This window comes from Notolabrus celidotus, chromosome 5 (assembly GCF_009762535.1).
Source record: "Notolabrus celidotus isolate fNotCel1 chromosome 5, fNotCel1.pri, whole genome shotgun sequence".
Classification (NCBI taxonomy): Eukaryota; Metazoa; Chordata; class Actinopteri; order Labriformes; family Labridae; genus Notolabrus; species Notolabrus celidotus.
Genome location: NC_048276.1, coordinates 23,030,924 through 23,057,465, shown reverse-complemented (window position 1 = coordinate 23,057,465; position 26,542 = coordinate 23,030,924). Strand labels below are relative to the sequence as shown.

Here is a 26,542-nt window from a genome sequence, read left to right as displayed (position 1 = left end):
ACAGCCCGTGCCATTTTGTCTGATGTGCACAATCCTTTTGTGAATCAGGCCCTGAGTACACTAACAGTACCATAGGTCTTCAACATGAAGAATAATTTGCAACTTTAAATGGACTTTATGGATGTACATTTTACATATGAGACATTTACTTTGACTCTGTTTCTAACTTTTCTCTTTTTAACTTTGCATCAATATGATATTAATAGCTAAAGCACTTACAATCACAGACCCTCAGTTTGTGAGACTCAACACTGTTTCACTGCATTTATATTCCCTAAATGGTAAATTGCTTTTCTAGTCTTTTGCCGATCAAAGTGCTTTTACTCAACATGTCAGCTTCCCCCACTCGCACACATTCAAACACTGACAGCAGAGGCGATTTGCATGGTGCCAGGCTGCCCATCAGAATTTAATGTAAACATGCACACACTCTTTAATTGATGGCTGCACCTTCAGGAATAGTTTCGGGTTCAGTGTCTTTCAAAAGGATACTTTAACATGATGTATAGATTGCCTGAAGACAGGATCAAAATGCTAATCTTGGTAGATAAACAGCTCTACATCTGAGCTTACCCAGAACTCATAATGTGGCAAGACTTCAGTGTTTTAAAGGCTAACTTATTTCTTAAAGAACTTAGTGAAATCTGAAAATATTTATTTTTATGTAAGGTATGTTTCTTTCAGATTCATTTGAAAGATTTTATTAATCATTCAATTGCCCGACATGTTACCAGCACAATTCTTCAGGATTCTTCGGACTTTTCACTCCTAAAGGTCTTCTTGAAAAAAGTCTAATGCCAATGAAGTGGTGTCATTTATGAGGACTTTGATTAAATCTGCATGAGCCAATCAGACGTCAGTACCTCTAAAAACCACTGTCCTGCGTTTAGAGAGCGGATCTCTGTCCAGTTGAAGGAAGAGGCGTCGTCGTACTGTCTGGATGGAAAAACCTTACTGATGTCTGTGGTTCTTCTCAGGGTGCTGTCACGCATAAGAAAGGGAACGCCGTCCACACTGAAAGAATCAAAATGTTTGGTTGGAGAAAAGATAGATAAAGTTACAGAACTCAACAAAACTGCTAGAAACTAGAAACTAGAAAACATAAAAAAATAGCAGAGGCAGAATATCCTTTTCTACCAGGTTGTGTCCATGTCTCTACACCAACAACAGCCTACATCTAAAGGCTAATTTCCACCAAGCGGTCTGGTATGGATCAGTACAGTTTGGTACAGGTTGAATCGGTAACGCCTGATCCTGTTTGCATTTCCACAGCCGACTGTGCCCTACTTGGTGGGCAGCGTGTAAGCCGGATGCCGATGCCGATGTTTCTTGACGCCATTTTCCAAACAGAAAAAGGTATCTTCCCGAAGTCCACTGGAGATTTAAACATGGCGGGGTTATGTGTTGTTCTTTATTACAGCTGTCGCACGGGGAGTGACGAATGTTTCGATCAATCAACGGACTGCAGTGTTTCTAGCTCCACCTTCTGGGGTCGGATCGGTATGTCTGGCACCCCAACAGAAGGGTACCAAAAAGTGGGACCGTAATTTGGGGACCCGTCACGGTTCTGCTGCCGTACCGAGACGAACCGAACGGAACCGCTTGGTGGAAACGGAGCTTTAGTAACTTTAGTAACAGAGCATGCTCAGAGTTCATCAGATCTAAAAACCCTGTGTGAAAGTGTTATGAAGACGTCTTTAATAACCTGATGCTGACGTCTGCCTCCAGAGAGCCGGCCCCGTGCTGCAGCGCTCTGTTAAAGGACACCAAGGTGTTTTCAGGAGCCAGCTGAGACAGAGAGGACAAGAACAAGACACATCAGTATACTACAGAACTGTGTTACTTGTAGTACACAACACAGAGAGAAACAAACAAACAAATATTAAGAGGATTGATGATGGTGCGGCAGGGTTTGTGGGGTCAACACTGGTGTGACTAATCTATTTTGACTGTTGCCTTCCACACATTTTGATTCTGCAACAGTGTTGTATTGAGGTTCCACAGCCAACACACCTTTGCACTTTTGCATTGCGTTCAAATGTTGCTGTCCCAATGTGACCCCAGTAACAAAAAAAGTTGGGACATGAAAGTGAAGTGTTGATTAAAACAGATTTATATTTGAAGACTCAAAATATCTCTGTCAGACTAAATATTTACTAGATGCACCGAAGAGAAATGGCCAGGACTGTGTGTGTGTTAACTGTGTATGTGCATGACCGTGTGTGTGAGAGTGTGTGAGTCTGAGTCTTCAGAGGGCAGGAGAACACAGCTCTGAACATCTCTGCATTTGTTTATAGGCAGTCATGTGGAACAGTATTTGCTCGCCAGGCTGTGAAATGACAGTTTGGTGGGTTGTTGACTCTCACGCTCACTGAGCCTGATAACAGCAGACTCATGTTCTGTTTCTGAACAACACTGCTCTGTGGGAGAAAGTGCTGAGGCATGCACACACACACACACACACACACACACACACACACACACACACACACACACACACACACACACACACACACACACACACACACACACACACACACACACACACACACAAACAGTCTGTGAACACCAGCATGGGATGATAAGGTGACAAGTCCCAAGAATAAAAATGATCACAAAGCTTATAAAATATCAGCCCAGTCTCACTCATGCATAAAATATTACTTGGTATGTTCCCCTTTGGTGTCAGTTCTGAACCCTGTCCTCAAATCTGTTGCACTGGTGCTCTGACGTGACGTAGCATAAAGTATATTAAGTTAACGTGGGTTTGGCGATAGGAGGTGATGGATGGGGTGAAACCAGCGCTGGACAGGTGACAACATCTATGTGAAACTCAGAATAACATCGATTTGGTTTGACTGAATAATTCTTCTTTTTAGTCAAACAACTTGTGCACTTTAGAAAGTTAAAGCCACAGTGAGGAATTGTAACTGGTTGAAACTAAATATACAATGACATTTTACAAACTACAACAGCAAACATGACAGAAAACATTCTGCTGTCTGTGAACCACTGTGAGGAGTACGAAAAAATTCTCAGTGGGTGTTATATCTGACTGTTAAGGCTGATTTATAATTATGCGTCTCCCCCTACGCAGGGGCTGACACGGACATGAGCCCAACATACTTGTGCGTCGGTGTGTCCGTGTCGCGCAGCAATTCTCCACCGAAATGCTTGAGGGCAGTGTGGTCTCTCTGATAGCTGGTCGCCTGCTTCCAGCCCCGCTACGATCTCTGTTTACTTTTCCACAGCGATTCAGAGCGTGTTATGTTAATCTACAGCTGATACATGTTACTGTTTATCATACAGACATGATTACAGGGAAGAATAGAGAGGAGGAGATGAAATACACAGCCGATGTGCGACTGATGTCCGTGATTCCTGAATTGCTGTAAATGCGGGAAATACAAGCCACCGAGCTGACCAATCACAGTTCTTGTGGTCCGCGTTGATTTTACGTGTGGTTACATTTTGGAGGAGGTGCACGTCAGCTACGTGCGTAGGCCTCTGCGTAGGTACGGGAGCACCGTGGACCCTCGGCGTAGACTGCGCCGTCGATTCGACGCAGAAGTATAAATCAGCCATTAATATGCAGCAGGATGAGATGCACGGTTCCTCTTTGTCCACAGGGGGCACAAAAATCAACAAAAAGTTACTGACAGAAGCTTTAAGACTGATTCAGATGTTTTATGTTCTATGTGACTGAACTTATTTTACTTCACTGTGCAGCACTTTAGTCAACTTTAATTTTTTTTTAAATGTGACATATAAATAAAGTGGATCGGATTGGTTAGTTAAGTGACGTATGTTGCATGCATTGAAGTTTTTTCAGTCCAGCACATGAATTCCTTTGCCTTTAACCTCTCGAAGTAGTTTTAGTGCATTGAAATCATGCAAACTGTGTATCAATATAGTTAAACAAAAGTAAGTTAAAAGTGTCCTAATTAGGATGAAGTTTTTATAGATGTTTTTCATCTTATGGGAGGGTTGCATGTTTGACCACACCTGCTCTCAAAGTGCTTAATCAGCTAAGTGCTGAGCAAAATTCTTAGTGTGGTACCAATCTTTAAAAAAAGCCTACCATCTTATGGAAACATTGAGTCGAAGTGTTTTAATAATTTGCATTAGTTGACAAATTGCATCAATTGAGTTTATTTTTGCTTGCACCTACAGTATGTGATTTGTGCACCCCCTGCAGCCTTGACCTGATCTCAGATCCCTTTCCTGAATGTCTGTCAACAATGTAGCCTCCAGGAGCAATGGGTAATAAGTCTGGATATCTAAATGCTGAATGGCCTTCGTAACACACCACCAGCCAAGATGATCTTTTAATTGAAGTGGAAGTCCTGGATGTAGAAGGGTTTTTAGCTGAAGCATGATATCATATCTGTTTCAAGAGATAAATATGCTGTGTTCAGATTACAACTGACTGCCAATGAGGGAGGAAATAAGGCGTATGCTCTACCAGATAAGCTAACATGGCGCCTTTTGGATATAACCAATGTGGTTGTCACTAATTGTCTTAATTTCAAAGTCTAACCAGACATATTCATGTATTATACCTACTATGGAGCAAAATATGCAGGCCGTTTATTATTTACTAATCTTTTCTGAACGCCAGAAGGAAATCACCTCCAGACTGCTATTGGCAGTGTCACGCTCTGACCGCTTGAGCACATGATCCATTTGAACAATTAGTGGATCAGACAGTGTACTCTGGTAAAGAACAGACTCACCATAGGAGCTCCTCGTCGACCAATGACCTCAGGTCGAGCTTTGAGGCTGTGTCGGTCCATGATGCAGGGGCAGGTGAATGTGAGTGGAGCTAGATAAAGAGCCAGGAGGAGGAGGGTGTAGATCAGCAGCACCATCACCTGGAAAGCTAAAAAAAGAAGAGGACAAATGGAAGAAATGCTTAGCTGTGTCTGTGATTCTCAGTAGAACTGATTATTTCTTTTGCAGTTCTTAAATTTGTGTAAGCCAAATAAATCAAAAGCAGAAAGCGGGTGAAAGCAGGATGTTTGATTTAAATTCCTTTCAACACTTACTAGACCTCTCTCTGCGGACCACATATCCAGCTATCAACCAGCTGATAGCTGTGACTGTTGTCAGAGCTCCGATGTGCAGGAAAGGAGCTGTTGCCTGAAAACAAAACACAAATACAGCAAAACACTTATTTATTGGACAGATAGAGACAGTAACAACGTTTTAGGAGATCAAAACAATGTATAATATTCTGTGAATAGATAAACAGTGTGATAATCAGCATACAATCTTAGCTCCAAAAAGAGTCTTAGGTGTCTTTCCTCTTAGACCTAAACTGTCAGGGTCTACAACATTCAGGCGTAATTTTTGGACACATGCTAGGCTAAGCTAACTTGCTGCTGGCTGTTGCTCCATATTTTAAGTGCAGAAAAAAAAAGATCTAAAATAGATCTAAAGTATTGTTCAAAAGATAGATAAGAATCGAGTAATAAAAAATAAATCTTGCAAAGCATGTCCAGTAAAATGTATCAATGTGAATATTTCCCAATAATAAAAAAACATAAACAAATAGACAAGATTGGATGAAAATCTGCAATTTGTGACAAATTAAATAATGTCTTTTGATATTTTGATAAACACTGAGATTTATATCGCCCAGAATATTTGTGTGTTTTCTGTTGGAACCAACCAGCAACTTTAACTTAATTTAAAAAATGAGCCTATTCGGAAGTGCAAGAAAAAATGCAGTTCCTTGAGTGTCCACTTGAGGCTGCAAAAGTTAACGAAATCATAATTGGCTCCCATATTAGAATGCAATTGTTTTTTACAGCAGAATCAAACACGTTTAAGGCCTGGTTCAAATACTGGTTCAAATACTGGTTTGAACTTGTAGTTCATTTATTCATTCATATCATATACAATGCCTTCGTTTTGTTTTTATTTAGGCTTAGACTTATACACAAATTTGCTCAAATATGAGTGCAGCTGCGTTGATGTTCAGGTGGGCACCTTCCAGCTGTTTGAAAGGAGGCTAAACATCTTTGTCTGAGCTTGGGTTGATCGAAAGAGGGTTGAGTCAGCATTTCCAATACTTGGACCCCATTGTTGTTTAAAAAAGTCTACACAGACACCAGTAGGTGATCTCACCCATGGTCTCACTATGGTCATAAGAAGAACACCCCACTGTCCAACTTTAAACTTTGATTCAAGTAACAATGGAAATTATTTTGCAAACTATGTTTTATTTTAAAAAGAAAATTCAACCTGCAGTGACACAAGCACGATTTCCCACTCATCTCTCCACAATTCATCAACAGACACGATACCGGAGATGGTGGTGAGAAGAGTTGCTAACACTCCAATCTGTGGAGAGAGACACGATGATCAAGTCAGATTTGATTTACAGAGTGTGAGAAGCAAATCCACATCAGACATGTAAGATGTAGACCTGATCACCTTGTGAACCCAGTAGAGGTTCAGCTGCTGACCCAAAGAGATATGGAAGAAAGCCAAGAGCTGAAAAAGAAGCCAGAGTCAGTGTTTTATATTATGTGTAAGTTTGTCAATGTTTGAGGTTTCAAAACGAGCTGTTACCAGTAAGAATGTGATGTAGCTGAATCCTATGGTGGTGGATGCCAGGAGCGGGATTGTCTCATCGCTCCAATGTCCAGAGTGGTTGTACACCGACCTGGAGGGAGAAGAGGGAAGGTTTGACTGATCAGAGCTGGTGCTAAAAACAAGTAGCAACCATCAGTGTTGAAAAATGAAGCTAAAGCTGAGATTGATTAAACTGAAGTTTTCCAATTGCCACTACAGGCTTCTCTGAAAGTCAAGGATACTGCATTAGAGCCCATGTGAAAATGTCTGAATTTAACATGCTTACAGCAACAGGGTTCTCACTCTTTTCCAGAGATCATTTTCAAGGACATTTCCAGGATATTTGCAGTGATGATCAAGCTGGTGTGACGGTCTAAATTTAGTTCCTAATTTAGTTCCTAAATAGTCTAATATGTTCCTCTCAGTGGAAGACTACATTGAAAGACATGTAGTCTATGACGATCCATGAAATCATCTCTTAAATGCTTCAAAATGATGACAAATTGATTATAGAATAATGCAACCACAGATGTACAGCACTTCACTTTTTTTAGTGCAACTAAGTAACAATGATGGGCAACATCTCAGCTTTCTCTTTTCTCAAAAATATAAAATGACCTGAGAAAAAAACAAAAGAGCCAGCAAAGGAATCAGGAAGCTGCCTTACTGAAATAATTAAATAATAATAATGATCAGAGGATCAGTGCATTAATGACCTAAATAGAACTGAATGACAAAAATGGCCGCAAATGTTTCTCAACTCAACTCGAACTCAAAATATATCTGCTTAATCATGATCATCCTGCCAAGTGGTCGATATAAAACAAAGCAAATGTCACGTTTTTTTATTTGAGTTACCGTAAACTCTGAAAAAAATCACACCGGTGTAAAGACGCACTCTGTATTTGAAGATCTCTCAGAGATTTAAAAAAATGTAAACTGTCTTCCTGCATGGCGATGTCCATTATGATCAGCGAAGTCTACAACATGGAGTTTCTGTGCAGCTGTGTCGTTCTTTTTGTTCCGTTTGTTTTCACCATTTTGCACTCCTACTAGCTACAGCAGGGTTTATCAAACTTTTTGGAGCCAGGGACCCCTTACAGGTGAGAAAATTGTCCATGGACCCCCTCATAATTGTAACACAGATTAAGCACATTAGTGATGTGTCATGATCAAAAGCTGCGGCTCTGAGAGCCGATGCGTTATAGTTAATCAGAAGAGCCGACTCGCATCGAGAGAGAGCCGGCTCCCAGTTTGTTCCTTTCCCTGCTTAGCTCTCACAGTGCTCAGCCCCAGCTCTGCTCACAGCAGAACTTTGTTTCGATTGGTCAGCATGGTGGCCATGCGGCCAATCACATGTGAGGATACAGGATACAGGTGATGGAGGGGAGGCTGTGTATCGTGGCTTCATCTGTTCCTTCAGAGAGAGTCTTCTTGAAGACCGGTCAAATACTCACTGAGAGGTGAAACCGGATCAGACAATCCAAGCTGAGGCATCTGATTTTACTCAATGCCAACCTGAGGACAATAATAATGTTTGCTCGAGTTTGGTTTGGTTCTGTTTGCTCGAGTTTGGTTCTGGTTCTGATTCTATTTGCTTGAGTTGGTTTGGTTCTGTTTGCTTGAGTTTAGTTCTGGTTCTGGTTCTGTTTGCTTGAGTTCAGTTCTGGTTCTGGTTCTGTTTTCTTGAGTTTAGTTCTGGTTCTAGTTCTGTTTGCTTGAGTTTGGTTCTAGTTCGGTTCTGGTTCTGTCCTGGTTCGGTTCTGGTTCGGTTCTGGAACGGTTCTGTTTCGGTTCTGTTTCGGTTCTGGTTCGGTTCTGGGTCGGTTCGGGTACGGTTCAGGTACGGTTCGGTTCTGGTTCGGTTCTGGTTCAGTTCTGGTTAGGTTCTGGTATGGTTCTGGTTGGGTTTGCTTGAGTTTGGTTCTGGTTCTGTTTGCTTGAGTTCGGTTCTGGTTCTGCTCTGGTTCTGCTCTGGTTTTAGTTCTGTTCTGGTACGGTTCGGTTCTGGTACGGTTCTGGCAAGATTCTTGTTCGGTTTTGGTTCGGTTCTGGTTTGGTTCTGGTTCGGTTCTGGTTCGGTTCTGGTACGGCACCGTTCTGGTTCGGATCTGGTTCGGTTCTGGTTCAGTTCTGGTACGATTCTGGTTTGGTTCTGGTTCCGTTTGCTTGAGTTCGGTTCTGGTTCGTTTCTAGTACGGTTCTGGTTCGGTACTGGTACGGTTAGGTTCTGGTATGGTTCTGGTAAGGTTCGGATCTGGTTCGGATCTGGTAAGGTTCTGGTTCAGTTCCGGTAATCCCAACCTTTATCCAAACCCTAACCCTAATCCCAAACCTAAACCTAATCCTAACCCTAATCCCAACCCTAACCCTTATCACAACCCTAACCCAAACCCTAATCCCAACCCTAAACCTAATCCTAACCCTAACCCTAATCCAAACCCTAATCCTAACCGTAACCCTAATCCTAACCCTAATCCAAACCATTATCCAAACCCTAACCCTAAACCTAATCCTAACCCTAATCCAAACCATTATCCAAACCCTAACCCTAAACCTAATCCTAATCCTAACGCTAACCCTAATCCAAACCCTAACCTTACTCACAACCCTAATCCAAACCTTAACCCTAATCACAACCCTAACCCTAATCCAAATCACAACCCTAACCCTAATCACAACCCTAATCCAAACCCTAACCCTAACCCTAATCCTAATCCTAACGCTAACCCTAATCCAAACCCTAACCTTAATCACAACCCTAATCCAAACCTTAACCCTAATCACAACCCTAACCCTAATCCAAATCACAACCCTAACCCTAATCCAAACCATTATCCAAACCCTAACCCTAAACCTAATCCTAATCCTAACGCTAACCCTAATCCAAACCCTAACCTTAATCACAACCCTAATCCAAACCTTAACCCTAATCACAACCCTAACCCTAATCCAAATCACAACCCTAACCCTAACACTAACCCTTATCCTAACCCTAATCCTAACCCTAATCACAACCCTAACCCAAAACCTAATCACAACCCTAATCCAAACCCTAATCCTAACCCTATTCCTAACCCTAATCCCAACCCTTATCCAAACCCTTACCCTAATCACAACCATAACCCAAACCCTAATGCTAACCCTAACCCTAACCCTAATCCTAACCCTAACCCTAATCACAACCCTAACCCTAATCATAACCCTAACCCTAACCCTAATCCTAACCCTAATCCCAACCCTTATCCAAACCCTAACCCTAATCACAACCCTAACCCTAATCCTAACCCTAATCCTAACCCTAACCCTAATCCTAACCCTAATCCTAACCCTAACCCTAACCCTAATCCTAACCCTAACCCTAATCACAACCCTAACCCTAACCCTAATGCTAACCCTAACCCTAACCCTAATCCTAACCCTAACCCTAATCACAACCCTAACCCTAATCATAACCCTAACCCTAACCCTAATCCTAACCCTAATCCTAACCCTAACCCTAATCCTAACCCTAATCATAACCCTAATCCTAACCCTAACCCTAATCACAACCCTAACCCTAACCCTAACCCTAATCCTAATCCTAACCCTAACCCTAATCACAACCCTAACCCTAACCCTAATCCTAACCCTAACCCTAATCCTAACCCTAATCATAACCCTAATCCTAACCCTAACCCTAATCACAACCCTAACCCTAACCCTAACCCTAATCCTAATCCTAATCCTAACCCTAATCACAACCCTAACCCTAACACTAATCCTAACCCTAACCCTAATCCTAACCCTAACCCTAACCCTCACCCTAATTCTAACCCAAACCCTAATCCTAATCCAAACCCTAACCCTAACCCTAACCCTAATCCTAATCCTAACCCTAATCCTAATCCTAATCCTAACCCTAATCCTGTTTGCTCAAGTTCGGTTCTGGTTCTGATTCTATTTGCTTGAGTTGGTTCTGGATCTGTTTGCTTGAGTTCAGTTCTGGTTCTGGTTCTGTTTGCTTGAGTTTAGTTCTGGTTCTGTTTGCTTGAGTTCGGTTCTGGTTCGGTTCTGGTTCTGGTTCGGTTCTGGGTCAGTTCTGGTACAGTTCGGTTCTGGTTCGGTTCTGGTTCGGTTTTTGTTCTGGTTCTGGTTCGGTTCTGGTTAAGTTCTGGTACGGTTCTGGTTGGGTTTGCTTGAGTTCGGTTCTGGTTAAGTTCTGGTACGGTTCTGGTTCTGGTTCGGTTCTGGTACGGTTCGGTTCTGGTACGGTTCTGGCAAGGTTCTTGTTTGGTTCTGGTTCGGTTCTGGTACGGTACCGTTCTGGTTCTGGTTCGGTTCTGGTTCAGTTCTGGAACGGTTCTGGTTCGGTTCTGTTCTGGTTCTGGTTCGGTTCCAGGTTGGTTCTGTTACGGTTAAGTTCTGGTTCAGTTCTGGTACGGTTCTGGTTGGGTTTGCTTGAGTTCGGTTCTGGTTCGGTTCTTGTACGGTTCTGGTTTTGTTCTGGTTTGGTACTGGTACAGTTCGGTTCTGGTACGGTTCTGTTAAAGTTGGGATCTGGGTCGGATCTGGTTCGGTTCAGGTTCAGTTCTGGTTCGGTTCTGGTTCATTTCTGGTACGGTTCTGGTTCGGTTCTGGTTGGGTTTGCTTGAGTTTGGTTGTGATTCTGGTCCTGTTCTGGTCCGGTTCTGGTACTGGTTCGGTTCTGGTACGGTTCAGTTCTGGTTCGGTTCTGGTTCAGGTCTGGTTAAATTCTGGTTTAGTTTGCTTGAGTTTGGTTCTAACCCTAGAACCAAACTAACCATAATCGCAACCCTAACCCTAATCCTAACCATAACCCTTATCCAAACCCTAACCCTAATCACAACCCTTACCGTAACCCTAATCCAAATGCTAATCACAACCCTTATCCAAACCCTTACCCTAATCCCAACCCTTATCCAAACCCTAACCCTAATCACAACCCTAACCCTTATCCTAACCCTAACCCTTACTTTAATCCTAACCCTAACCCTAATCCTAACCCTAATCCAAACCTTGACCCTAATCACAACCCTAACCCTAATCACAACCCTAACCCTAATCCAAACCCTAACCCTAATCCTAACCCTAGTCCAAACCCTAACCCTAATCCCAACCCTAATCCAAACCCTAACCCTAATCACAACCCTAACCCTAATCCTAATCCAAACCCTAACCCTAACCCTAACCCTAATCCTAATCCTAACCCTAATCCTAATCCTAATCCTAACCCTAATCCTGTTTGCTCAAGTTCGGTTCTGGTTCTGATTCTATTTGCTTGAGTTGGTTCTGGATCTGTTTGCTTGAGTTCAGTTCTGGTTCTGGTTCTGTTTGCTTGAGTTTAGTTCTGGTTCTGTTTGCTTGAGTTCGGTTCTGGTTCGGTTCTGGTTCGGTTCTGGTTCGGTTCTGGTTCTGGTTCGGTTCTGGGTCAGTTCTGGTACAGTTCGGTTCTGGTTCGGTTCTGGTTCGGTTTTTGTTCTGGTTCTGGTTCGGTTCTGGTTAAGTTCTGGTACGGTTCTGGTTGGGTTTGCTTGAGTTCGGTTCTGGTTAAGTTCTGGTACGGTTCTGGTTCTGGTTCTGGTTCGGTTCTGGTACGGTTCGGTTCTGGTACGGTTCTGGCAAGGTTCTTGTTTGGTTCTGGTTCGGTTCTGGTACGGTACCGTTCTGGTTCTGGTTCGGTTCTGGTTCAGTTCTGGAACGGTTCTGGTTCGGTTCTGTTCTGGTTCTGGTTCGGTTCCGGGTCGGTTCTGTTATGGTTAAGTTCTGGTTCAGTTCTGGGTCGTTTCTGGTTCAGTTCTGGTACGGTTCTGGTTGGGTTTGCTTGAGTTCGGTTCTGGTTCGGTTCTTGTACGGTTCTGGTTTTGTTCTGGTTTGGTACTGGTACAGTTCGGTTCTGGTACGGTTCTGTTAAAGTTGGGATCTGGGTCGGATCTGGTTCGGTTCAGGTTCAGTTCTGGTTCGGTTCTGGTTCATTTCTGGTACGGTTCTGGTTCGGTTCTGGTTGGGTTTGCTTGAGTTTGGTTGTGATTCTGGTCCTGTTCTGGTCCGGTTCTGGTACTGGTTCGGTTCTGGTACGGTTCAGTTCTGGTTCGGTTCTGGTTCAGGTCTGGTTAAATTCTGGTTTAGTTTGCTTGAGTTTGGTTCTAACCCTAGAACCAAACTAACCATAATCGCAACCCTAACCCTAATCCTAACCATAACCCTTATCCAAACCCTAACCCTAATCACAACCCTAACCCTTATCCTAACCCTAACCCTTACTTTAATCCTAACCCTAACCCTAACCCTAATCCAAACCTTGACCCTAATCACAACCCTAACCCTAATCACAACCCTAACCCTAATCCAAACCCTAACCCTAATCCTAACCCTAGTCCAAACCCTAACCCTAATCCCAACCCTAATCCAAACCCTAACCCTAATCACAACCCTAACCCTAACCCTTATCCAAACCCTTACTTTAATCCTAACCCTAACCCTAACCCTAATCCAAACCTTGACCCTAATCACAACCCTAACCCTAATCACAACCCTAACCCTAATCCAAACCCTAACCCTAATCCTAACCCTAGTCCAAACCCTAACCCTAATCCCAACCCTAATCCAAACCCTAACCCTAATCACAACCCTAACCCTAACCCTTATCCAAACCCTTACCCTAACCCTTACTCTAATCCCAACCCTTATCCAAACCCTTACCCTAATCAGAACCCTAACCCTAATCCCAACCCTTATCCAAACCCTAACCCTAATCACAACCCTAACCCTAATCCTAACCCTAACCCTAATCACAACCCTAATCCTAACCCTAACCCTAACCCTAATCCAAACCCTAACCCTAACCCTAATCCTAACCCTAATCACAACCCTAACCCTAACCCTAACCCTAATCCAAATCACAACCCTAACCCTAACCCTAACCCTAACCCTAATCCTAACCCTAATCCTAACCCTAATCCAAACCCTAACCCTAATCACAACCCTAAGCCTAACCCCAACCCTTATCCAAACCTTTACCCGAACCCTAATCCTAACCCTAATCACAACCCTAACCCAAACCCTAACCCTAATCCTAACCCTGAACCCTGATCCTGACGGAGAGGCGCCTGCAGCAGGACCTTTCTGAACCATTGGTCACAGATTTAGTGTTTCTTGTTGATTTATTTGTCAGTATGTCGACATGTGTCTTGGTACACAGCTACGAACATGTAGCTATGTGGCTATGCTAACTAGCGCTAGCACTTTTCCATGAAAACTAAAAATCATCCACTAGATCTTCAAATCTGCAAACGTGGGGAGTAAAACCGACCTTTGTGTTTATTAAGACAGCCTACAACTAGCATGCCTCCCTCATAAGCTCCTTGTTAGCACACATGTGCAGGGAATGAAAAACAGAGGAGGGGTTGAGTTGTATTTTATACAGTCGATGGGCTGAACAAGCTCCGAGCTCTGACTTCCGTTACAGATTGTGCATTGTGACGTATGAAAAACACATTTACAGAATGGTTGAGAAATCAGAACAGGGGCAGAATGGATTCATTTCATTTCCAGGGGGTTTGTAGACATGCCATGGACACATATTTCAGGGAGAGAACCATTAAAAAGTCGATTTTGCATGATATGTCACCTTTAATGCACCATAAAACATGAACAATATACCCCCGTTTTCTGTGAATGCATGATTATGAAGTGAAGGAGAAAAGATGTGAAAAAAGTTGCGCAGTGTCGCTGTCTCTTCCAGCACAGCGTGCACTCAACTTTCAATGAATAGGGATGTGTTTTGTTAATCTGGTCAGGTCGCATGCAGCCATGTTGGATTCATTTTCCAGGACTATATGTGATTTTCCAGGACATTTGACTTTTTCTCCCATTTTCCAGGTGTTTTCCAGTACTGGAAAACTGGTCAACTGTTTTCCAGGTTTTCCAGGTTTTCCAGGACGCGTGAGAACCCTGCAGCAACTGTCAGGTAACTTTAAACCTGACTTTCAGAATTGAAAACACATCAACACACCAAAGTCAGAAAACAACTTCTTAACTCAGAAACTAGGACTATCCTATGAGCACATGAATGCAACATATGTCCATGGTCTCAACAGCACCTCTTTCATGGTTTCAATGTATGCTGGAAGTTAGTAGGAGTCAGCATTTCTTATATGGTGACCGCCCTCTTTGCACTTAATGCCTCTTTAGAAACCATCAAGTGTCGTCTCTAAGACTTTGCTCATGTTTTCAACAGTTTAAGGGACACAATTGAAAAACAACACAAGCTTGTTTGCCTGGTCTCCCTTCTGCTGCTGAAAAGATTATTCACAAACAATATAAAGCCAAATATTTGATGACAGACTCACATGTTGAACTCGTTGATGTCATTTTGAGCCACCAGCCAGAAGTAAGCCCAGAAGAGTAACAGGATGAAAGAACTGCACAGGAGGCTGAACCATGTACACTCCCACTGTGAGAAAAACACAAACAACACAAAGTTGTAGAGTATGAGACAGAATATCAATGCTGCTATAATCAGTGTAAGAGCAGCAACTGTGAGTGTTCTCTGTATGTGTGTGTTTGTGTGGCTGTGCATGCTGTATCCTCCAAGGCCGTATACTCCTGCACTTGTGTTGCAGCCTGAAAAAAAACAACACACCAATCAGAGATGAGCATGCACTGTTTCACTCCTCAAGAGCTTGGCCCGCCCATCAACGAGAACACAGCTCTGAATGTAATCAGCTCAACACTTTGCCAACTGTGTGTTGCTGAGAGTTAAATTTAATTTAAATTAAATCAAAGGTCACAAACCTGGGAGTAGTTTTAGATTCAGATTCCGACCTTTTTTATCCCAGAAAGATGCTGAAATTTTAATTCATGCTTTTATCACAAGCCACATCGACTACTGCAACTCTCTTTTTACTGGTTTGCCCAAAAAGTCTATCATGAAACTGCAACTTGTTCAAAACACTGCTGCCAGAGTTTTAACACAAAAAAATAAAACTGATCACATAACTCCTCTTCTTAAAACTCTGCACTGGCTCCCTGTCTCTTTTAGAATTGATTTTAAAGTTATTTTACTTGTTTTTAAAGCTCTTAACAGCCTTGCTCCTCCATACATCACTGATCTCCTGTCATTTAATGTTCCCACCCGATCACTGAGGTCCTCGAATGCTTACCTTTTAAATGTTCCTCGTGTGTCTCACACAAGCGCCGGCCAGAGAGCTTTCTGTTTTTACGCCCCTAAACTGTGGAACTCTCTGCCTCTGGACATTAGAAGAGCGAGCTCTCTGGGTGTTTTTAAAAGTAAACTTAAGACTTACTTTTTAATCTAGCTTTTAATTTGGAGTAGTTTATTTTTAGACCTGGACTGCATTATTATCATTTTAATTACTTTTATTATGAATTTAATCATTATTATTTTAGTCATTGCTTTAACATATATTTATCTTATTTTATTATTTATTTATCTATTTATTTCTTGTGTTCATCTGATCTTGTTAACGCTGGCTTATTTTAAACTACTACTTATTTGATTCATTTTACTGTATTGATTTTAGTAGTATTTAGTGGTAATTATTTTATTTATAATCAAGCCTTTTATAATTTTACCATTGCTGTTGTTTTCTGTCTCTGTTATTCTGTGAAGCACTTTGGGCTGCATGTTTTTATGTATGTAAGGTGATATATAAATAAAGTTGAGTTGAGTTGAGTTGAGTTGAGTTGAGTTGAGTTGAGTTGAGTTGAGTTGAGTTGAATTGAGTTGAGTTGAGAGTAAATTGTAGATTTGTGTCATTCATTTGTTTAAAGGCATTAGTTTTACCCTGGGCTGGGCCAGAGACTCGGTTTGTTTTGGTACAAACACATATCAGGATTCATTAGGAAATCAAATTCATTAAATTCAATTTTTTGTAAAAGAAAAAAAAAATACTTTCACATGTCCACAGGGGGCGCCAAACTCAGCATAAACTAAAATATTCTAACAGGAGCTTTAAGAGTTTTTATAGAGGACCTGTTTATCCTGACTGGATCTGCTCAGCCGTGATGCTCTGCTGCATGTGCTGCAGACCATGCTCACAAGTACTTAACCCCTTCCTGTACAGGCCGGCTATGTGGGGCAAAGGTGTAAAGGAGAGTGTGTGCAGCAGTCAAGGACTCTTCCCTTCACTGGTTAACAGGATTAGCAGCTAATGCTCTGTGTGGGGAGGTGAGGAGAATGATAGGCCGCTCCACAGATCCTGATGAGCATTGATCAGCTTTGCAACACACCGTGCCTGGACTCACCATTTCCAGCAGCTTATGTAAGAGGCTGTGTGATAAGTAGATGTGTGTGCAGGTACAGAGCAAATGGCTGCACTGATGAGGCAGCTGAGTCGACACAGAATGATTTTCAGAAATGTTCCGCCATTGTCATGCTAAGAATATTCATCAGAGAATATTATCACCTTATATAACACAGGGAGGATATGAGAATCAAATTCAGACAAGCACATAAGCCAGAGGGTGCTGGTTCCAAAAGAATCAAGCATTTTTTGTATCATGGTTTCTGATTTAGGTGACTTTGACACAAATAAACTGTAAAATAAGCTCTAGCTTACAAAACATTAGGAAGAGTCATCCTATAATCACCCTGATGTAGCCTTTTTCTCCTGCAGAGACTATTTAAGTCTATTAAATCTGTAAATCTGCCTTTGTCCAAGTCTTCTTTGTGTCTCTGTGTTCCTCTCCCAGAGACTAGTTGTTCAGTGGATTAGGATCCAGGAAGCGGTGAGCAGTTAGGTCAGTGAAAGGAGGTGAGCAACAGGTTAAGTAATCCCTGAGTGAGAAAATCTTCTTGGTGATGAATATGGTGAGAAACAGGAGACCGCCAGGAACTACTTCCTATAGAGCTCCCTTTAGAGACATATTTCACTCTCAGCTGCTCCAGTTTGTCTATTCGGCTCCCACCAGCAGGGAAGAGGCGGGCCATATGGATCACTAACGTAATTATAATTAATAAGGAAAAACTTGTGAGGTTGCAAAATTCCAGGAATTTTTTAAAGTTGGAAACTTTCCATGGGAATTAACAGGAATTTATGTGAATAAACCAGGAATTTACTAAATTGAAGGTTGGCTCTTAATAGGGAACATAAGAAGAGCCCAGGAAGAGCCCATTAACTGAAAGGGTTAAGCAAAAATGCAGAGGCTCAGCTTGAGGGAAGATGCTTTTTTATTTGCATGTTGAATGGGACTCTTTTGGAGGGAGAGAGGCTCTTTTCATTTAACATTTTGAATGGGACTTTGTTGGGATTACATTTTTGTTAATGTTTTAATGGTTTGGGTCGGGGGGATGAGTAATATTTAACTCAACATTTATGTTTTTGTTCTTCAATGAAAAAATTGATTGTTCAATAAAATATTTGACACTTGATGAAGTTCTATTTACAAATACATCTGTTTTAATTGTATTATTTTGAATGGATGTCTGCTTATAACAAAACAAATATTTATGCCTTGATACATTTCCATTAAGTTAACCTCAATTCCCAGTTAATTCCCATTAATTCCAATAAATTCCCATGGAAACTTTCCAATTTTGAATATTACCAAAATTCCCCGGCTTAACTTCCCATGGAAATTTACCTGAAACTTTCCGGAAATTTACTGGAAATTTTCCACCCCTTTGCAACCCTAAAAACTCGTAACTTTGTCATCTTCAAAACTAATGAGTTGCAGTATAGTATAGCATGAGCCGACAGCTCTCATGAATCCTGATCAGTATGCCAACCTCACCTTATGATAATAATTTGCTTACTTGACAGTGAACAGCCAGACAAGGTTAGAGTCAGCAGCACATGGGACTGATGGCGGGAGCTGATATACAAAGATGAACACTGAAAAGCTGAGGAATATAGTGTGTACTACGAAATGCAAAAGGCTTATAATGTAAGAGTTTGTTGTATTCAAATAAAGCCCACATGGCAAACATGTATGAAACAGCTGCTTGTTCAAATGTCCTTGAAATTGAAATAGATGAGGATCCGTTTGTTCATGTTTGATCAAGTTATCCCTGGCAACACTTTGCCAATCAAGTATGTATCACAGCTGGATTATAAATGTGGATACATGTCATTTGATTCTTTGAAATAATGCTTAAGTCAATACTTTCCAAGTACCAAGACCATGGTACCCAATGAAAGAGAAGTCTTCAGTGAAAGAGAGCAGCTGATGGTATTGTCAGGCACAAAAAAAAGGCATCAAGGTGAACCTTGACATAACACTAGAATGTAGAATATAAACAAAAGTAGTTTCCTCAAAATAAGTTTAAACCTGTTTTCAATAGGAATTTATAGGACCACAAAATCAAGAAGCTGGCACAGCTGATGATGTTTAAAAGAAACAGGAGACATCTAAGCCCTGATGCTCACGTCATCCAACGACAGATATCTAACAAGAAGCTCTCAATTAAGTATAAAGCTTGCTGGCTTAGTGTGTTTCTAAAACATTTTGTCATCCAGATTTTTACAGCCTTCCTCTTTTGTTTTCTTCACTGTTAAGCATTGGTAGATGGTAACTCTTCTGACTAACAATCCAGACTTCCCAGGTAATCTGGGACAGATCTGTCCCCAGAGTCAGCACCAAACATTGAAAAGCAGCTTTCAGTTTCCATGCTCCATATATCTGGAGCAAACTCTCAGAAAACTGCAGGTCAGCAGAAATACTCAGTTATCTTTAACCAAGGCTGAGTACTTCAGTAGTACTCTTCTTCCTGATCTCTAACATGAAAAAATAACAAGATTTTTAAGTAGTGGCTTATCACTACAGGATATTATAAAGATTCCAGTGTGTGCCAGACAGATGGAAAAATAAACAACCTCTTTCAGTGTAGTTTGTAGTGATGCTTTGCAATGATAAAACAAGTAATGCCAACGGTAAAATAAGCCTGAATGAAAAAGTGTTCAGAGAGACACAGCCAGCTCTGTCCCACAGCAAGTCATGGAGGTGACATTTTATATGCCAGTTTAAGTATCTGTCAAAGAAGTATGATAGAGTGTTAGCCTCAGGTGTTTCTATGTTTACTTCTGATAAGCTATACTGTGGGCAGTTTTTCTCCTCACACTTAAATGGTGGCCCTGATGATTTTGCAAGACGTTTGCAAGAAGCCATAGGGCAACTTTCAGTGCCCAGGTTGTGTAAATAGCGAGGGAACAGGCACCCATATTGTGACCATGGGCGTGTTGGTCTTATAATGAGGTGTGGTCAGGCGCACAGGTGGCACGTTGCTATATTGAGGAAGCAGAATACTTCATAGCGTACATTTCTTTTGCTATTACTACTAGTACGACTAACACTATAGGCCCTTTTCCACTACACAGTTCCAGCTCTACTCGACTCGGCTCTACTCGGTTTGGGTACCTTTTCCACCAGCCCAAGTACCGACTCACGGTGGGTGGGGTCATCATAACACAGCTGCGCAAAACTGCTGCACGAAACTGCGTTCATGTCATTTTGAACGCGACACAAACACAACAATCACAAATAATGGAGGACATGGAGGCAATGGTGTACTTAGTGCTCGGTCTGTGGCTTTTAGTCGCAGGCCGAGTGAGAGAGGAGAAACCACAGAGAAACTTTGCGTGAAGACATTGTGTAGTACCGATGTCGTTTTTTAAAAATGGCGGGTTTGATTCCTTTGTTGGGTGTAGCGCTCATGACTCTTCTGTGACGACACTCTCTGACCAATCAGTGGTCGGCAGTCCGTCAACGTCACCTTTTAGTAGCCGCTCAGCTCGCTTAGAACCAGAGCAGAGCAGGTACGAAAAACTGGTATCTGACACGAGGTGCCGCGCCCGTGGAAACGCAACCGAGTAGAGTCCAGTCAAGTCGAGTAGAGTAGGGCTAAGACGGGCCAGTGGAAAAGGGCCATATGAGGGCTAATATAGGGATGCTAAGATGAGGACTCCTTCACCCCTATCTCCTCCCACGGCTGCTTCACCTCAGCACTGCAGGGCCAAAAACTACAGCCTTGTAACAGCTGTGTAAAAGTATCATGCCTGCCTGCAGGTGCACTTGGCTCTTAAAGGGAACAAAAGCAGTCACATAGAGTAGTTGGATTTAAGTAATGCCCAAAAACACCTTTTAATAATAAAAGGACTTAATCCAACATCTTTGCACCCTTTTGGCCCTTTTCCACCGGCCCGTCTACCCCACTCAACTTGACTCGACTCTACTCAGTTTGTGTTTCCAAGGGCGCGGTACCTCGTGTCAGATACCAGTTTTTTGTACCTGCTCTGCTCTGGTTCCAAGCAAGCTGAGCGGATACTAAAAGGTGACGTCCACAGACTGCCGGCCACTGATTGGTCAGAGAGTGTCGTCACCGAAGAGTCATGAGCGCAACACCCAAGACAGGAATCAAACCCGCCATTTAAAAAAACAACGACATCAGTACTGTACAATGTCTGCACGCAAAGCCACAGACCGAGCACTAAGTACACCATTACCTCCATGTCCTCCATTATTTGTGATTGTTGTGTTTGTGTCGCGTTCAAAATGACGTGAACGCAGTTTGGCGCAGCAGTTTGGCGCAGCTGTGTTATGACGACCCCGCCCATCGTGAGTACCCAAACCGAGTAGAGTCGAGTCGAGTTGAGCTGGAACTGTGTAGTGGAAAAGGGCCTATAGTGTTAGTCGTACTAGTAGTAATAGCAAAAGAAATGTACGCTATGAAGTATTCTGCTTCCTCAATATAGCAACGTGCCACCTGTGCGCCTGTAGGGCTGGAACTGTGTAGTGGAAAAGGCTTATAAGTCTCACTCAGCGCTAAGATTGTGTAAAACCTGGGTGATAATTCACTTTGCCACATGCGCTGCCCCGTGCATTTTAGCTTGTTAAAAGCCCTTTCTTTAAAAAGCCCAAACATAAACAGATAACAGGGTACCAACGTGATCCCAAACCAGGTTTCTGCATTGATTGTTGGGAGGGCAGAATCAGGGATAAAAAGCTCAAAACATTTGCCTTGTCTCTGAGCCCAGACAAAGTGAGCTCTGATGGTTTAAACAAGAACAATAAACTGGTAACCAAAAGCAACACTGAGGGTCTATCTGTCCTCATTGGTGCAATAAAACAATCAGTCAGACATTGATGTGTTGCAGTGTAATGTCAAAGCACTTTGTGTGTGTGACTACATGAAGCTTTGGAGACACAGAGAGGGGATGAGGCAGCTGTGTGTTAATTCCTTATCCTCTTGGTCAGCATATCATCAGTGCCAGGCTCACACATTCATTAAATGGACTAATTTATGACTGAGGCACTGACTCTTTGTGATAAAGAAGACATCCAGCATCAGTTGCTGTGGATGCACAGCGGGTATCAAACACAGCTGGGTGTCTGGCTCTGCTTTCCACAGCTAAACACTATGCTGAGTCTGTTCATCGCTTTACTGTGAGGATCATTTTACCCAGTTACTAGGCTCTGGTCTGGATGTTGCTTTGGAATCCAGTGGAAAATGGGATGACATTATCTCCTGAAGCTGTGTTACTCAACTGATCCACCCACAGAGCCCACCACTATCTTCTTCATGACAATCTCAACCCAAATGTATGAAATTTGACCTTTCATTGCAGGGGACCACCAATGCAAAGATGTGTTGGACAATAATATTGGACTTTGAATACCTTACCACTGCAAGTGCACCGTGTCATAGGAAACACATGCTCTGCAAAAAATAAAGATTCTGGGTAGAGTTTTCTCACAACTTTTTCTAAAGGGATACTTTCAGGACTTTTAGAGATCTACATTTGGCTTCTGACCCCTAATTTGAGAACTGTGTGTTATAGGATTAAACAACAACCTCAATAATAAATTCCTTTAATGAAAAAAAGTCCCCAATCCAAAAAAAGATAGGATTTTGTGTAAAATGTTCTTCAAAGTAGAATTTGATGGTTTGCAAATCATTTAAAGCTGGGGTTGGTAGTCAGATTTAGATACACTTTTTGTTATACTGGTTAAAATGATCTTTATGTCCCGATGGCAATCAATACATAATGTGTGTCTAAAAAAGAGCGAAGAAAAGCTGCTATCTACAGCCGGAGTAAACCTGGGAAAACACCAACGAATCACCGTTTTTGGGTTCCAAAATTTTAAACCAATCAAATCCCGTCCTGCCGTTCTGCCCGCCTCCAGCACGTACATTTCCACGGCGTGCACTCCCCATCCCCTGCCTCTGCTTCCACTGACTCTATTTACTTCCCCACTCACTCGACCTTGGGCCTGTCCCCTCTGACCCGATGAGATACTTTGCTCAGGAGTGTAGTCTGGATCAGAGTCTAAAAAGCTCTCACCATGGGGGCTCTGACAAGCAAAAGAATTAATGACATTCAGTAAGTCCTACAGAAATGTAGATGTACTGTAGCATCCGTCTGGACGCTGTCGGGATGATGAGCCGACTCGTGAACACATTGATCTTTAATAACCGGTCACTGTCGGCCATGAACACACCAACCAACAAAGCAACAATCAATATTTGAATGAATGAAAAACTTCTTCTCTTGTCTCTCCTCTCTCCCGCTCACACACTCTACACCTCTCCTGATGCCTTCACTGACTGTCAACACTGTAGGAATTAAGAGCATCTACACTGAACACGTTTAACAAACAGTAGAGCTGTTACAGTATTATATGTGTTGTAACTTTTCTCCTGATATCGTGTCACCAGTACAACTGGATAATGCTAATATGACAGTTGTGAATACTAACAATAGCCATGTTTGTTTGTGTTTTTAACTTTCACTATTTCACATTCAAATTCATGCTAGTTTTCCGAGACTACCAACCCCAGCTTTAAACCTAACACAACATATCAAATGTTAAAAAAATGAAAAACTATGCTATTTTGTGAAAATAAATTCTCACTTTAAATTTGATGCCAGCAACATGCCTAAAAAAAGTTGGAACAGGAGCATGTTTATCATTGTGTTGCATCACCTCTGCAACACTGTAAACATTTGAGAACCAAGAAGACCAGTTTCTAACAAGCTGGCTGGTCTAGGTGGCGTCCATGATTTCCAAAAAGACTGTCAAAATTGGAATTGTCAGAACACAGGAAAAGATTTTAGGATATTGTTTATACATGGTTTCCTCTTTGCATGGGGCAGTTTTAACCCTTTGTTCAGAGACAAAGGAGAGTAAAAATGAGTCCATGCAGTGATTTTCACTACAGAGTCTGAATCCCCAAATTCTTTGCAATTATACGCTGATGAACATTATTCAGAAATGGTTATACTTCTTGCTCACACAGTCTCTCACAGAGCGTTCAGTCTCTTCCTATCTTTCCTTCAGAGATTTAGGCTGTTTTCGAAACGGCCTGCTACATACTACCTACGAATGTAGTCAGTAGGTACTGCCTACTACATACTGCGTTTGAATTTAGTATGTTGTCTGACTCTTCTGTTTGATCTGTTCTGCAGCATGCTGAGCCAGACGTCACTGGATTTCCGGTTTCGGAAAGCGGAAGTAAACAATGGTGAAGCCGATAGAGAAACTGCTTCTTTAGCATCCACTTATGATTTAAAAAGTTAAGAAGTGGTTTATATGGAATTTAATGATTTTTACACCACCTAAAAATGGAGTGTTACAGTCAAAAAAGAAGAAAAAGAAGAAACATATCGTTAGCGCTGTGCATTGTGGGAAACAGTACATGAGGCAGACTGGTCCGATGCATACTGTGAAATTTTCATGAATCAGTACGACATCTGGGTAGTTTTGGCATATTGCAGATTTTGCTCTTTTTCACATACTACATACTACAAACTGAATTTTGGCCAAATCAGTACGTACTGCTAGTATAGTTGGCGGCTTCGAAAACAGCTTTAGCCTCTTTTCATACCCATTCATGTCACAAGCCTGTTGCAAATTAAGCTAATTATTTGGGAGAAGTTCCTCCAGGTGTTTTATTTAAGCATTACACAACTATTTTAGTGTTTGGTTGCCCTTCTCCCAACATCTCTTTAAATCTGTTGCAGCCGGCATCGATTTTAAAATGAGCATATATTTTTAATAAAACAATACAATGTTTCAGTTTCATCATTTGCTATGCTGTCAACTTTCAATGAAGTAAGGCCTTGAAGAGATTTTCAAACTATCAAAACAGGTATTTGTTAACATTTTACACAACGTCCCAACATTTTTGGTTTAGGGGCAGTACAGCGTTATCAGACATATTTTGTAAAAAACAAAATTATCTTTACAACCTGTGATAGGCTCGTCAGGTTTTTGTGCACAATAATTATGTTTTGATTTTGATTCTTTAGCAAAGACAGCAAAGAAACCTCATCTAAATTCTAATATCTGTGGACTGAAATGCAACAAAAGACATCTCAAATGTTTCCAAAGTTTTTTTTTGCCTGACCTACTTTTGTTATTCAGAGCCATGATAGTTAGAATGGGACACAATAACACAATAGTTCATTCATTTCTGGGCTGTGATCAGGTTTCGGCACAGCATCCACAAGACTGTGACAACATTTTCAGCTTCGATGTGTGCCAATGTCCACATGTTCTCTACTATCTCTGTTTTCTGTACATGTATGCTCTGTTAGAAGATCTCTTTGTATACACAGTTTGTTAACTTGTAGAGAAGTAAGACAACACATACAAACTGTTTTAAGTCTTTATCAGTCAGGTTAACAGGATGTGCATTCATTAAGAAGATTTACAAGCTCAATTATTATTAGAAATTATTTAATACTGTTTGTTTTCTTATCATCACAACGTATTAGACTAAGACCCTTTGTGCAGGGATAAATGTTGTTGTCATGAAAGGCCTGGTGACTGAGTTGTAACTAAAACAGCATTAGCATTTACCAGATGCAGTGTAACTACAGCTTAAGTAACTATAATTAACTTAACAACCATGAGTCTGAACTCTTCCTCCTCACTTAAGCCATCACAGTAGAAGTGTGACAAGACAGAGGACTCTGAGGTTGACTTTTTGAGGCCTTTTTCTGTTATTTTCTACATAAGAGATAAGCTGCACTATCTGATACAGACATGGCAGCAGGAGGTGAGGACTTTGGAGTTCAGAAGCATCGCTAGTTTGGTGACCTTTAAAACCTCCTGAGACCCAGAAGAGGTTTTGATATTGATTTTTTTTTCTGAATAATATAAGTATTGGGGTTTAAAGAAATATATTACAGAAAAAAAAATGCAATAATGTTGTTAATTTAATTTTTATCCTCTGTCCCTTGTAACGGACATTAAGTCTAGATGAGATAGATAGATAGATAGATAGATAGATAGATAGATAGATAGATAGATAGATAGATAGATAGATAGACAGATAGACAGACAGACAGACAGACAGACAGACAGACAGATAGATAGATAGATAGATAGATAGATAGATAGATAGATAGATAGATAGATAGATAGATAGATAGATAGATAGATAGATAGATAGATAGATAGATAGATAGATAGATAGATCTTTATTTGTCCTTAATAAGGAGATTTGTTGCCACCGTCTGTACAGGAATACATGTATGAACACAATAACCATAAACATCCACCCAGCCTCACAGCAATGGTGCACCACATCCCACATATATACACACCAGACACATATGAACACAAGAATGTAAGTCACAGAATGTAATTATATTATTTCATGGATTTGTGTATTTCTGTTAAGATTTTGTGTCATTTCATGAACATTAAAACACCTATATAGTGGGAACACGTCAGAACATTAACATATAATTTTAAAATGCCTACTCAACCCTTTAAAGTCACCTCAATCCAATTTTTTACTGAGTTGAGGTGTCAGTGTGTGCGTGTGTGCCATATAATGTGAAAGTTGAGTTTGCAGCCATTTAGAAAAGAAAGTTCATGTGATCTGTTGGCTACACCCCCACAAGTGAGACATCATTAGAACGTCCAGGATGTCCTCTTCACAGGACAGTGCGGTTTTTACAGACTGCATGTATGGTTCTTAATTTAG

At 41.4% G+C, this 26,542-nt stretch overlaps 1 protein-coding gene across 2 annotated transcripts in view; it reads right to left on the bottom strand.

Annotated features, from left to right (window-relative positions):
• gdpd5a (glycerophosphodiester phosphodiesterase domain containing 5a) overlaps positions 1–26,542 on the bottom strand; it is a 48,069-nt gene that overhangs the window by 10,583 nt on the left and 10,944 nt on the right. For both annotated transcript variants that reach the window (XM_034684610.1, XM_034684611.1), the window contains exons 3-10: positions 14,934–15,037; positions 6,580–6,673; positions 6,442–6,501; positions 6,250–6,348; positions 5,049–5,142; positions 4,737–4,882; positions 1,706–1,788; positions 864–1,014 (exon numbers count right to left, since the gene is read on the bottom strand). In XM_034684610.1, coding sequence (XP_034540501.1) covers positions 864–1,014; positions 1,706–1,788; positions 4,737–4,882; positions 5,049–5,142; positions 6,250–6,348; positions 6,442–6,501; positions 6,580–6,673; positions 14,934–15,037 — 831 coding nt within the window. The remainder of the gene's footprint in view (positions 1–863; positions 1,015–1,705; positions 1,789–4,736; positions 4,883–5,048; positions 5,143–6,249; positions 6,349–6,441; positions 6,502–6,579; positions 6,674–14,933; positions 15,038–26,542) is intronic.